Source organism: Girardinichthys multiradiatus, chromosome 3 (assembly GCF_021462225.1).
Source record: "Girardinichthys multiradiatus isolate DD_20200921_A chromosome 3, DD_fGirMul_XY1, whole genome shotgun sequence".
Lineage (NCBI taxonomy): Eukaryota > Metazoa > Chordata > Actinopteri > Cyprinodontiformes > Goodeidae > Girardinichthys > Girardinichthys multiradiatus.
This window is the reverse complement of record NC_061796.1, coordinates 4,127,647-4,140,872: the sequence shown is the minus strand read 5'-3', so window position 1 is coordinate 4,140,872 and position 13,226 is coordinate 4,127,647. Positions and strand designations below refer to the sequence as shown.

At 40.3% G+C, this 13,226-nt stretch overlaps 2 protein-coding genes and 1 long non-coding RNA gene across 3 annotated transcripts; 2 read left to right on the top strand and 1 right to left on the bottom strand.

Annotated features, from left to right (window-relative positions):
- Positions 1-1,687: 1,687 nt before the first annotated feature.
- hoxa9b (homeobox A9b) lies at positions 1,688-2,932 on the top strand. The gene is made up of 2 exons (XM_047360648.1): positions 1,688-2,342; positions 2,663-2,932. The coding sequence occupies exons 1-2, from the start codon at positions 1,862-1,864 to the stop codon at positions 2,899-2,901; spliced, it is 720 nt and encodes a 239-aa protein (XP_047216604.1). The 5' UTR covers positions 1,688-1,861; the 3' UTR covers positions 2,902-2,932.
- A 65-nt stretch (positions 2,933-2,997) lies between these two features.
- Positions 2,998-7,992, bottom strand: LOC124863392. Its single transcript, XR_007037123.1, has 2 exons — positions 7,326-7,992; positions 2,998-6,664 (listed from the first exon to the last, which is right to left on the bottom strand). It is a non-coding gene; the product is annotated as an uncharacterized LOC124863392 (long non-coding RNA).
- A 1,356-nt stretch (positions 7,993-9,348) lies between these two features.
- On the top strand, positions 9,349-11,158 carry hoxa2b (homeobox A2b). Its single transcript, XM_047357743.1, has 2 exons — positions 9,349-9,930; positions 10,302-11,158. Exons 1-2 carry the CDS (start codon positions 9,501-9,503, stop codon positions 10,973-10,975), a joined length of 1,104 nt encoding a protein of 367 aa, XP_047213699.1. The 5' UTR covers positions 9,349-9,500; the 3' UTR covers positions 10,976-11,158.
- Positions 11,159-13,226: the final 2,068 nt, after the last annotated feature.

Here is a 13,226-nt window from a genome sequence, read left to right as displayed (position 1 = left end):
ATCCAAATTCAGGCTAAACACACACAAAAGAAAAAAAAAAAACACAATGCTTTTTTAGTCATTTGACTCACTCCTAACCACTTTTTAAACACGTTTAGACACTCATCGACGTCATTTCACGTTTCATTTCTCTACCACAGTTGCAGGTTGTTTAGACACGCGGCAACCTCGTATTTTCCATGTAATTTCGTCGCAATTTCGCAGTGGGAAGAAGCTTTCTATCCAGAGTTGATCATGTTAAAAATAACAGCATCATGCCTCTTATGAGAGTTAATCAGTAAAACATATCTTTATTGTTAACGTCATGTCATCTTCACATTTCAACGCCATCTATTCCACGTTCCAGCTCGTTTAAAATGTTATATTTTGGATATTGGATGTTTTACAGCCATAAACTACTTCCTTAACCACAGCCCTCATTAATCTCTGCGCGTAAAAGCATACAATGGTTCCCTTTTTTATTTCTGAAATCGTTGTGAATAAAATATAAAATATATAGTGGTAATTTTTCCAAGCAACATACGGTTTAAAACAGGTTTGCACTCTTAAAACAAAACCAAAGACAGACACACACACAAAAAACCATTTATCGTTTTGCAGGAGAGCCGGCTGTTGCGTGGTTTAGGTAGTCTCATGTTGTTGGGCTATTTATTTTATGTTCCCACAACACGAAACTGCCTTGATTACCTCAGTGAAATTCATCTTACAATTAAAAGCAAACCACTTTGGATTATATTCATTATTAATTTGACACATGAGTGCATCCGATCTTTCAAACTGCTGTTCAAAAACAGTGAACTGGGGGGATTTATCTGCGCGTAAAATACAGCAATTAGACGCGAGAATCCTCTTATTTCTCCGGGTTTTCAAAACTGTATTTAGCCTTATAGAAAGATCAGAGGAAATTGTATTTTTTTAAATCTTGGGCTGGTGGAATAAAAATGATTCACTCATTTTTTTATTATTTCTGCTTCCAATAGAAAAGGCGTGGGCAGACAAGGCCTCGGTTATGATCATTGCAGTCTCGCCAGTTGCTTTAAAAATGCCGGATGCGTCTGCTCGGACCATGCAGAGAAAGAGGACAAAGGCCGTGCTTTATTGGTGATATTTAGCATAGACAGCCAGGCTGCAACCTGAAAAAAAAAACAACTCAATTGCCCGTGATAAAATGGACCGTTATATGGCACCTAAATAACTCCAGCCCCGCTGTTGTTCCGTCTTAGATTGCCTTTAAATTGGAGCTGGTTTCACAGACACAGCTCGGTTATCCATCGGAAACCTTCCTTTAGTTTGTTGACAATATATTGATTTAACTGCATATTCACAGTTTGGGATATTTACGCCCAAAGCTGTTCTAAAGTTTAAATTTTAAAGTCTGAAAGGTTTTCACTTCCATCTTCAAAAGTAGCAAACTACAAATTTGTCAAAAAGAAAGTTTAAAGAACCAATAACCTTACTGCTATATAAACAGTTGTCTTCGGTTACACTAAAACAGGATCCCTTGACCAAAGTCACAACGTTTATTGCTTATAAAAGGAAATATTTGCCAATAAAAGTGCGGGGATTTGCTATTAAAAAATGGTGAGGGAAAATGGTGGCCCCCTTTTTACGCCGAGCGGCATACAGGCTGATTTATTATTTATTGTTCTGTCCCACGGTCACGTGTTTTTGGGCGCCCTATCCAGTTTTGGACAGGGTTCAACCTACTGGACGCAAGGAGCTTGTAGGTGGTGCACCAACGCGGCACCTTGCAATGGAATGAATCAGTTCTCCCAACGGTGCAGGATTGCAAAAGCAATATTTAAATTTTTTTCCACCTTTTTCTCGGGGCTCTGCATATTTTTTTTTTTATCCTGGTGCAATGGGGACGAGCTACTACGTTGATGCGCGCATTCTTTCAGACCAAGAAGAAATGGCACCGATGAGATACTCATCCTCTGCAGGGATGGAGCAGGCGGCGCACATCGAATATGGCGGACATGAGCCGAAATCTTCTATTTTCGGGGGATCCTGGAGCACCATCGCGGCGCACCCGCCGAACGCATACATACATCACCAATACAGCGGAGACGCGGATGGCATGTTTGCGCGCTCTTGGGCGTTGGACCCGGTCTCTGCGTCTCTGTGTTTGACGGGAATCCCGTCTGCAACCTCGCACTACGAAATAAAGCCCGAACCGCTGCTCGGGGGTGCGGAATGCACGACTCTGGAGACGGACGCATCGCTTTTGTCTGACATTGAAAACGGAGCTTCCCTCACAGAGATTCCCTGTGAAACATCCCCCACATCTGCAGCAAGCGACGACAAGCAGACGGACGAGAAAAAGGAGGAGGCCGATGCAAGTAAGCAAAGCAAGGCTTTCCTTATTAATGCAAGTGCGAGCATGGCCTAATAATGAGGGGATACAAGGTTCGGTTGTTTGAGAATGTGGAAAATGTATTTAAATAACTTGACAAATAGGATCCTGGTCTTAATCTGAGAGATAAATTTAGTTACAGTTGACTTGACAAAAAAGGGAACATTTCTGGAAATATATTGGCTTCTCCATGCATGATTAAAAATAGAACCAGGAAGAAAAATAAGAATAAAATAACAATTCTCCATTATCTAACCCTATCGACATTCAGCGTAATAATTTGCTCATGGCGACTCTTTCCTCCAGACAACCCGTCGTCCAACTGGCTGCACGCAAAGCCCACCAGGAAAAAGCGCTGCCCCTACACCAAGCACCAAATCCTGGAACTGGAGAAAGAGTTTCTTTTCAACATGTACCTTCCCCGAGAGCGCAGGTACGAAGTGGCGAGAGTCCTGAATCTGACCGAGAGACAGGTGAAAATCTGGTTCCAGAACCGCAGGATGAAGATGAAGAAGGAAAACCGAGACAGAAGGAAAGACAGCTAATGCCTCTTTGCATTTAAACCTTTTGGAGGGGGGAGGAAGAGGGGAGGAGGAGGAGGAGGAGGAGGAGGAGGAGGAGGAGGAAGGGGGTCCTTATAATTCCTTGTACGTGTTGTTGTAAATTAGTGTTGTTAAAACAACACTGGGTGTCTTTTTTTTTCCATTTTCGCCGATTTTCTGTGTTTGTGTCTCGTTGTGGATTTAGATGTCTTGTATTTTGCGCGCATTGTTGACTCAGTAGGCCCTTTATTCTTTGCATGAACATATACTTGACTACCTGGATATCCTGCAGCTACCTATTTGCATTGATTAACTTATTTTTTGCGGTCTTGTGTGTTTAAGTGTTTGGAAGCATTTGTGAAAACCCTGCACACACTTGAAATACCTCATCAGTACGGATTTTATTAAAAATAAAGTGTAGTTTGTATCACACATCTGTTATATCACAGTGATTTGTTGCCATGTTGCATAATATTTCCGCATATTTATAATACAGATATGGAGAGGTTTAATACAAATAAAATGTTTCATTTCTAATGTAAGAAAGTATTTCAACTGAGGAAAAATGCCTCTTTGGGTAAAGAGAATCCAAAAACATCTTTAAAACATGTTATTTTCTTCTTCTGGGATTAACCGTGTCACAAAAAAACTCAGTTTTGTTTTTATCTAGAATTTAAGCTACTGGCTTGAAAGGTAAGAGTGTTAGGGAAGATATGCGCCCATGTTATTTTTATTATTCAGAAAATGTTCATTTAGGGTTGTTGGCGTGAATTGGCAGAAGAATTTAACAAAACTGTGCTGTTATTGTAAAGCTGATGGAAATTACTGACTGACCAAAACATGTTCAATAACTTTTTCCATAGTTTACATTTTCAGTACTTTTATAATTTTTCTTTCTGAATTTGTTGTTACATATTTTAGTTTTTTTTTCTTATTCAGAAAGAATTAATTTCAGCTTGGTGGCATGAAGTGCCAGAAGCAAAGTTAGCAATTACGTTAACTCATATAAGGGCTATTTTTATACCGTTAATGGGAATCATTGTCTGACTGAAACATGTTCAAAAATTTTATTTTGTTTTATTGTCCATTCTTTGTTGCGATTTCTTATTCAGCTAAATCTTATAAATGTTTTAAAAACAGATTATTTCAAAAGGAATTTCTTCAAATAAAAGTATCTGGGCCTTTACGTTGTTAAACAAATTAGACCAGTAATATTGACGCAGTAATGTTCTGATTCACGGCGTCTCTGCAGGCTTTTCTGAAATATGTGCTCCCTCTTCGCTCTATAAACTGCCTTCTCCAACTAACATACCCTGACTGTTTATAAGGTGCGAAAAAAACGCAGCATGCGGAGGCTTGGTGGCATTTCTGACTTGCTTCCTCCAAGCAAATCTTGGACAGTGTTAGAATGAAGTAGATGGGTGCCAACAGAGACAGAGACCCCCACACAGAGAGTGGTGCAGGGTGCCACAGACAGGAATGCATATGGGTCTGCCTTCAAAGGTGTAATTACTTTACAACCGTGTAGCAGCAATTCCACTGTGTCAGAGCAGAGACACCCGTTTGTTGTTTTTCTTTTTGTGCCCTGAGCTCTTTGGAAAAGCAAAGGGGGAAGAAAAACAACTTTTACATGTCGAGAAAACCTTTAAGCGTATATATTTTTCTCATCTTACAAACGAAAAAATGGCCAACTCCATCAGAAAAGTGGCACTGATGGAGCAGATGTACGTTAAAGAGTCGAACACTAATACTTTGTGATGATGCAGTGAAGGCTTTGTTCTCTGCTGAGCTCAGTGCTGCTTCGCTCACACAACCAGCAGGGGGAGCCAACGGTTCATTTGGTGACCGGATGATGCGTTCAAGGCACACAAGCGTTGGAATGCTGAGCTCCGCTTGGAATCTCTAATCATAAACTGATCTATGGTGTTTTCTGTTTTATTTCATAGACATTTTCTTTCATAAAATAAATCCATCAACGCCCAACGTCCGATGTCTCAGCAACTCAGAGTATTTTGCAGTATTCTGGAAAATACTGCAACAATACTTCCGCCTTTTGTAATTAAAAAAGAGAAACCTTTCGTTTCCTTTCTGTGTAAATTGATCCTCTCTCCTTACTCCTTAGCTACTCCTACTCTGTGACCTCAAAAGGTCAGGTGGCACATTCATTCTATAATTCCTTTGTCTTGGACACGAGAGCTGATATTCATATGTGCCAAAAATCACAAATAACACACCAACGAATGCTAGGCCTGGACATTCTCCCGAGCAAACAGCAATGTCAGGAGCCATGCTGCGGAAAAACAGAAAGTTGCTAGGAAGTTTGCAGCGACCTTTACAGGCCCCCTATTCATCACACCTCACGACACTAACAGTGACAGAGGAAGCCCTTTTGGAGGGGAAGGGGAGAGTTCAGGAGGAAAAGTCCCAGCCACATGTCAGCAGTCAGTCTGGGATCAGAAGGATGAGGGTTTCCCCTGTGCTATTAGGGGTTTATTTGGCATAAAGGATACAGGATTTATCCCCAAAGTTGCTGTTTTTATAACTCAGACTAGTATATTTGAGAACCTAAAATCTTCTTCTTATTATTATTATTATTATTATTAATACATTTCAATTTTTGCTGCAGATCTATTAAATCCTATTTAGTAATTATTTCGGGGGCAATAAATAAATAAAACTAACTCTTCAGGATTTTCTCGGTCGCAGCGATGGTGTTCTGTGTAGGTTTTGGCATGATGTGATAGAATGACACCCAGCACTGCGCTTTTAATTCAAACCTATTAGGCGTGGCGTTTTAAATGATGCGTAATAAATGATGCGTAAAAGTAAACGTAAAAGAAACGCGAGAAAAATAACGTTCCATTTCTATATGCAATGGTGTTGCAACACGTTCCAGAGGTAGATGACTGTCCTATGGGAAGGGTCGGTGTTATTTTACTTATAAACACAGAGGCCTTTGCTTGAACACAGGCAGAGTCTCCATCTACAAATATTTATCGTGTGGTTTTAATTCCTCTACTCCGATATTGAAAAATGTCCTCAGTTCTGTTCCAGATTGACAGTTTTGTTGTCCAGCTCAGAATAATGAAATTTACAGACTAATGTTGCCCAGAAGCTCCATAAATAAAACTGTAATGTGAAAATCGTCTCGTAAACACGGCTTAGATTTCAACACACGCACATTAACACACCCTTTGCAGTGTGTGCACCTTCCAGATGGATAATGTGCGCTTTACGTGTATGCGCATTTTTTCCTTTTACCTATTTTATTTTCTATCAACGGGAAGAATATAATAAATTGACATATGTAAAGAATTCCGGTCGTTTTGCCAAAAAAAAAAAAAAAAAAGAAAAACACGTCATAAACACTTCACTGTTCTCTCTATATTACATCAGTTATTTAAACATTAACCCATGAATCTATCACACATGTTTATGTAAGAAATGTTGTAGAAGAGTCCATATTTCCCATGAAATTAATAATTTTTGCAAACTTTAAAAACCCAGACGCACCCTTGTGTCATTTCGGATTTATTTATTGCATTTTTATTACTTATAATGGATATAGCATCTGCGGCTGCATGATGAGGGAAATATCTTCTCTGTAGAGACTCCCCGTCCGTGGAAGCAGGTTTGTTGGCTTGCTTGCCTCCCAGATGTCTCCCAGAGCAGACGGGAAACGAGGCGATCCCTGGTCCGTCCAGAACGTCGTCTTCAAGCGTGGACAACAGAGAGCAGAAAATAAGGCTTTGAGTGGCTGTAGAATCTAAGCAAAATGGGATAGATGATGTTTTAGCATTAAAAGTGAAATATGAGTACATTTGTATCTTCTGTTTGGTTATTTACATTCTTATTATCTTGTGGTTTTGCTTTAATTTTATTTATCTATGTTTGACTGAAATTCTATTCTATTCTATCAACCTGCGGGTCTGTTATCACTGATAATATTGTAACAGGTTTCTCTGTTCCTTTATTGGTCTTCTTGCACATCTGCAGTCCATTTAAACCTATTTGCTTTGTTGTCAAAACAGCTGTACACATCATAATTGGTTTACAGTTAAAAAATATATATACAAATTTAAATAATGCAACCGCACAATTATGTTTGGGAAATATTTACATGTTTTGTAAGCAGCAGTGAGCTGGAAAAAAGATACACCTAATAACAGTGAGATTTTAAATGAAACTGCTTGAAATATGTTCTGTTATTTCAGTTTCATACCCCAGTTTGGAGGTACGATATAACGTGATTTGGTGTACAGAATATGTTATAAGACGTGTCTTAAATATTCAGAATGCAGTTTTACGCGCACGAGTTGAATTGAATTATTTGTCTATTTAAACATACGTGTTAAAAGTGGTTTGTTTCAGAAGAGATACTGAAGTCAAACCATCTAAAACAGGATCTCTGCTGAACACCCACTCACCTCATCGAACAATTGATCATAAATGAAAAAACTGCTCCGTTTCTTTCAAGAAACCTTTGAGCGCTTCCAAGTTTTACCTCCATCTTTATAAATCCCAGAAATTCCCCTATGCATTCGACAAAAAAGAGGTTTAATCTTTACAAGCCGCATGTGGATGATGTTTAGAGATTGTGCATAAAAGGCTTCGTTCTTTGGGAGGAACTAAAATAAAATCAGAGCCCTTAGTCTGTCCTCTTCCTGGCCACATATGATCTAAGTGTTGTATGGTTCAGATGTGTTCTCTGGCAGGGAGCTGTCAGACCTTTTTGGCTGGAAAGATTGATCACACTCAGGCTACCCCGGCTCTTTGTTTAGAGCCTGAGCAATAAACAGTCATCAGATCCCTGCAGGCTGCATCTTTCCTGCAGCTACAGCACTGCAGTGCCAAACCTCTGCTGTTACCTTCTTCTGTCTGCATGTAGCAGAAGGCTCAAGTCAACATCACTACTGGATCACTGTAGGCTGGGGAATATGTAAGGAATAGAGTAATTACAACAACAGAGTATAACATTTTTTGGAGATTTCAATTCCAATCTGTAAACCGTAGTTGGACATGACATCAAAATTGCATCAAATTATGTCATCAGAAACCCCCCAAAAGTCTATTAACAACACATTTTTTGTGCGTCGGTTTCTGTTTGTATAGGGGGGAGGGGTGGACATGTCTTTTCATGTGTCTGCTGCGTTTTTCTCCTTCAAGAAAGGATCAAGATGAACGCCTTGTTCACTGACAGGGGCTTTTTATCCCATGTAAATGATTAAAGGACTGCCTAGAAACATATTCACCTTTCAGAAAACACATTAAAAGATGGGTAATCTGCGCAGATGTGCCAAATACGCACGATATGTAGGCAGGGGCGCTTCGTTTTATGGGTGGTCTCTTAGAAGCGAGGGATAGCAAACTAAAACCAAAAGCCATAACAGAATTTTATTTTTTTAAATACTTATATAAATAAGTTAGCTGATTCAGTATGTCGGAGCATGTGTTTTGCCTCTGTAAAAGGAATTATCCACGATGTAGCTCTTCAAAATGTTTGACCTAAATATGTGATCCGGGGGTCATGTGAGGGTGGGACCAGGATATTCACAATGGGGCACTATGGGGGACGAAAAAAAGCACATAACGATAAGATAAGATAAGATAAGATAAGAATACAATTGTCTGTTTAGTCTTTGTTGCAGAAAATTTTCTTGCAACATTATTCTTGGACTCATAACAGTCAAGACAAAATAACCGGTGGAGGAGAGTTCATCCAATAAATATAAATATTATCCATAATAATTGAATAGAAACATAGAATATGATATAAAATGTCAAAAGGATAAATAATTTTTTTATTCCACAGACAGGACATGTGAGAGATCTGTTGCGACCGTTTTGGCCATCCTCAAGGAATATTGATATTTGCTACATATCAAAGGGTAATGAATAAATAAATAAAGGTTGTGAATCATTAAAGCTGGGCCTTTCCTTTCCTTAAAATTATGTGTGTTAAATAAAATGCAGACACTTAGACTATCTTACCAAAGATGGGGTGTAAATTTATATGGGTTACCAGGCAGCTCCCCGGCTGGACCAAAATATTTTACTGTAATTAGATTTTCAGACACAGTTTGTAAAAACCTCTATGTGAAAAAGGAATAATTCATTTGGTCAAATAACATTGTTGAAATCAATCTAGCTGTTGATCCATCCATTCATCTATCTGGCTCGGACAATAATATTATCTCTGACCGGCTAATCTATCTGGTCGTTACATAATAAAATGTTTTTTTGTTTAGTTTTTTTCCCAGAATGTGTTGGGGGTGAGGGGTATGTGTGTGTGTGAGAAGAGGAGCCTCGCCCTGGACACCATTTATTCTAGGACCTCCTCCGCCCGTTGGTACGTGTTTCGGGGGCCTTGAAAGGAGCGGTTTGGAGGGAGAGGGGCAGGCGGCGGCGGAAAAACAGACCCCCCTCCTAAAAACGGAGTAAATACGAGCCCAGAATGAGGCGGTCCCTTTCAGACCTTCAGGATCAAGCACAGGTGGCTTCCCTTAATAAAAAAACACCTAAATTGTCATTGGGCAGATGCAATCATGTGACAAGCGGTACGGTCTAATTTTCCAAGCATGTCTCCATGAAATCACCACTTCATGGCGCAGAGATCTCCACACGACTTTCAGAATAAACCGCGTTTTAATTTCCACGCTGAATCTGCGGAGATCCAGAACAAGAATCAGGAGATGAATTACGAATTTGGGAGAGAAAGTGGTTTTATCAACAGCCGGCCGTCTCTCGCTGAGTGCCTGACATCTCTCACTAACCCCGTCGGTGATGCGTTTCAAAGTCCATCAATCAAGAGCTCGACACCGATTCCTCCCCCTCCTCCTTACGAGCACACCATCCCCGGCTTGAAGCCCAGCGTCCACCCACGCTGCAAGCGGGCTCTGAAAGGTTGCGGTCCGCCGCAGGCTGCGTCTCTGCCGACGAAGTACCCGTGGATGAAGGAGAAGAAAAGCATCAAGAGGAGCCAGACTGCTGCTTCTTCAGCCGCTACAGCAGTGTCTGACCTCTCTCCCCAAGGCAAGACAGGATGATTAATAACCTTCATCCTAAAAAGGCTCCTCATTGTCTCCACACGGAGTTGCATACATCATGCGCATTCCTTGCAGCCGCAACAGAGTTTTTGATTTAAACTTCTTTAATCTCATCAAACAGCCTATTGACTTGTGATGCCGCGTCAGAGCACAAATGTTTGACAGTAATAGAGAGTGATAGATTACTCTTACACGGGACAGCAGCTGGCATGTTCATTAATCTTCACCCTGCATCCTGTCCTGTCCACGCAGACTCATCATATTCAGCCTATAAATCTCCCCAGCTCTGGTAGTTTCCACCCGTGCACAGAGGGTGTTTGCCCTATTTATCTGAACACATTCTGCTTTATTTTCTAGGCTCTCCTGAGAGGCCCGAGAGTGCTGCTGGTCCCTCTGAGTTTGTGGGGGTATCCAGGAGGCTGAGGACCTCGTACACCAACACCCAACTCCTGGAGCTGGAGAAGGAGTTTCATTTCAACAAATACCTGAGCAGACCCAGGCGGGTGGAGATAGCCGCGCTGTTGGATTTAACGGAGAAGCAGGTGAAAGTGTGGTTTCAGAACAGGCGGATGAAGCACAAAAGGCAGACCCACTGTAAGGAGAACCGGGACACCGACGGCAAGTATTCAGCGGGCCTGGAGGACGAGTTGGAGCTGGCTGAAGAGAGCGGCGAGGGCGGCGCGCTCCTGCAGAGGGAGCAGTCCAGTTTCCACCATAACACCCTGACTTCACAACAGCGTCAGAACGGACACAATGAGCAGAACCACGGCCCTCACTACGGCCCTCTGAGCTACAATGAGAAAAATCTGAAACATTTTAACAGCCCAGCACCCATCTGTGCGTCAACAATGGGCCCAGACAATGCTCAGTCCCCCGGCTTGGACGCCTCTTTGCAGGATTTCTACATTTTTTCCTCCTCGGCTTCTTTTTCAGCGGTTTTATCGCAGAGTCCGCCGCCTTTATCCTGTGAAACTTTCGACCTTTTCTCAGAGATCCTCACAACAATGGACCTGGAAAATCTCAGCTACTGAAACCCTTTCTGTTTATTTTAATTAGATTCTTTTATTCAGATTATGTGGGAAATTAAAAAAGACCTCACAATAAGGTGAGTTAATAGACTTTTTTTCAGCGCAGGACATATTCAGGTTTATTTTTATATGGATTTGTAAGATTATTATATTTCTTGAAATAAACTTTCACAATTATTGAAAAGATCCCATGGTCTTATTTCTAAATCTGCAAATAAAAAGAGAATACGTTCACAAGAGGTGCGGGCTAAATCGGGTGCATTTTATTAAAATACATAAATAACAATACAAGAAATAATTCAAATTAATTTCAGATTTTTCATGTGGAGTTTTTAGCCTCGTGGTGATCTAACAGACGTTTATTTATTTATTTTTTTGCAAGACTGAAATTAAGACCAGATTCAATTAAACTAAACTAAAACAAATAAATGGAGAATAAACTGCTGGGAGATCCAGGCCAAAAGTTGTGACTTCTTTTGGCTTTCTAATTAACTTTTATTGCCTATAAAACTCAAAGTGTTGAGGCGGCTTGTTTATGGTGCTGCAACAGCGTCTCTTTGCATGAAAAAACAAGATTTAAAGGTGATCTAAGATACATTTAGGTCAATGCAATATCTCCACATTTACAAATGAAGTCACATAGGCTAGTGGCTAAATCTGAACTTTTTACCAATACTAAACAGATCCACGATAGGACTACGTGTAAATCGCTAGTAGTAAATGTATAAAATCGATCAAACAATATCAGGGCAGAAGTTTTTTTTTCCCGCTGTATTTTTTTCAAATTTCAAGTAAATGCTTATAAAAAGAAGCATTTTTATAAAAACCCAAGTGTAACAATCACATCAATGATTTTTTTATTATAAGGTTTGCAGGAGGCCCTGTGACTAAAAAGCTGCTAATTGAATGCTCGCTTTGAGGAAACAAGGCATAACAAGTTATGTCTGAATATTGCGGGATGGCGTCACCTAAGAGGCTGCAAAGCAAACTGATGATCAGCTTTGTTTTGCAGAAAATAACTTCAATTGATGCTACTTGTGCCTTATAACTAAAGATGGAACAGCACGAAAAATAAACTTTAAAAACAGGTATGATGTTGAGATCACTGGGTTCCCCACTATTAGCAGTAGTGTTTAGAGGATGAAAAAATGACATCAGAGCCAGCCCAAGGCAGAGCGACCTAAACTGCGGTTTACGACCCCCCGGGCCAGCGGGGCCCACCTAAGAGTGCTTTACTTCTCACATAGATAATACTGTAGGTCCCAAAACTTTAGGTATGTAGTTACATTCATTAGTAGCCTATTTTAAAATTTGACGGTTTTTAACTATAAAAAATTGGACATCATTTTATTTTAAAATCTGGATTGATTTACGCAGGGGAGATTGGCACACTTTGACAGTTGTGCTAACAGTTATAATTTGTATTAGTTTAATCATTTCTGCTGCATGCTTCTGTGATGGAGTCAACGTTCATGCACTTTGTAAATGAAAATAAATTCTAATAAAATAATAGTCATTGTCTTTGGCTGCTCTTAAGCAAAACCAATTTAATTGGCCCCTTTTTCCTGACTCCACTGAGTCTGTATTGAAAGGTTGGGCGTAGCTGCCAGACCAAACAAGCAGGTGAGAAGAATATTCTTGCCTCCAAAATTTACTTAGAGCCATTTATTTAGTAAGTAAGTAAGGTAACTGATGTCAGGGCCAAACACTTTCTTCCCATCATATAATCAGTTAAATTGTGGACACACTAGTTAACATCAAATTAGGGGTGTTAAATCCCCCCCCACCCCCACCCCCAAAAATATAAATGGTGCTAATCTAGTGAGGGATGGGTTTAACTGGAAGTGAGCCTTCACATAAAATTTTGCTTGGGGCCCCATGTAATCTTGGACCAGCCCTGAATGAGATATTAGTTCAGCCATTTCTTCTTGTCAAACCATTTGCAACGCTTTGATCCGACAAAAATTAAGTTACAACTAGCACTGCATTTAATGAATAATAATCATTTGGTCTGTCTGGATGACTTTGCTGTATTCAGCCAACATCACGGTCAGCATGCAAGACTACAACCCGTAATGAAAGTGATGCAACAAGGAAAAACCAATAAGTGGCAGTTTCTGAGATAACAGGCAAGCTTTATTGTGAAACCAGATACAATGTATGCACAAACACAGAAACTGAAAGAGGTTAGAGGTCAAGCTGGCTCTCCTCGCTTATTCCAGCTGGAAGGAACTCCTGCCAGGTCAGGAAGAGG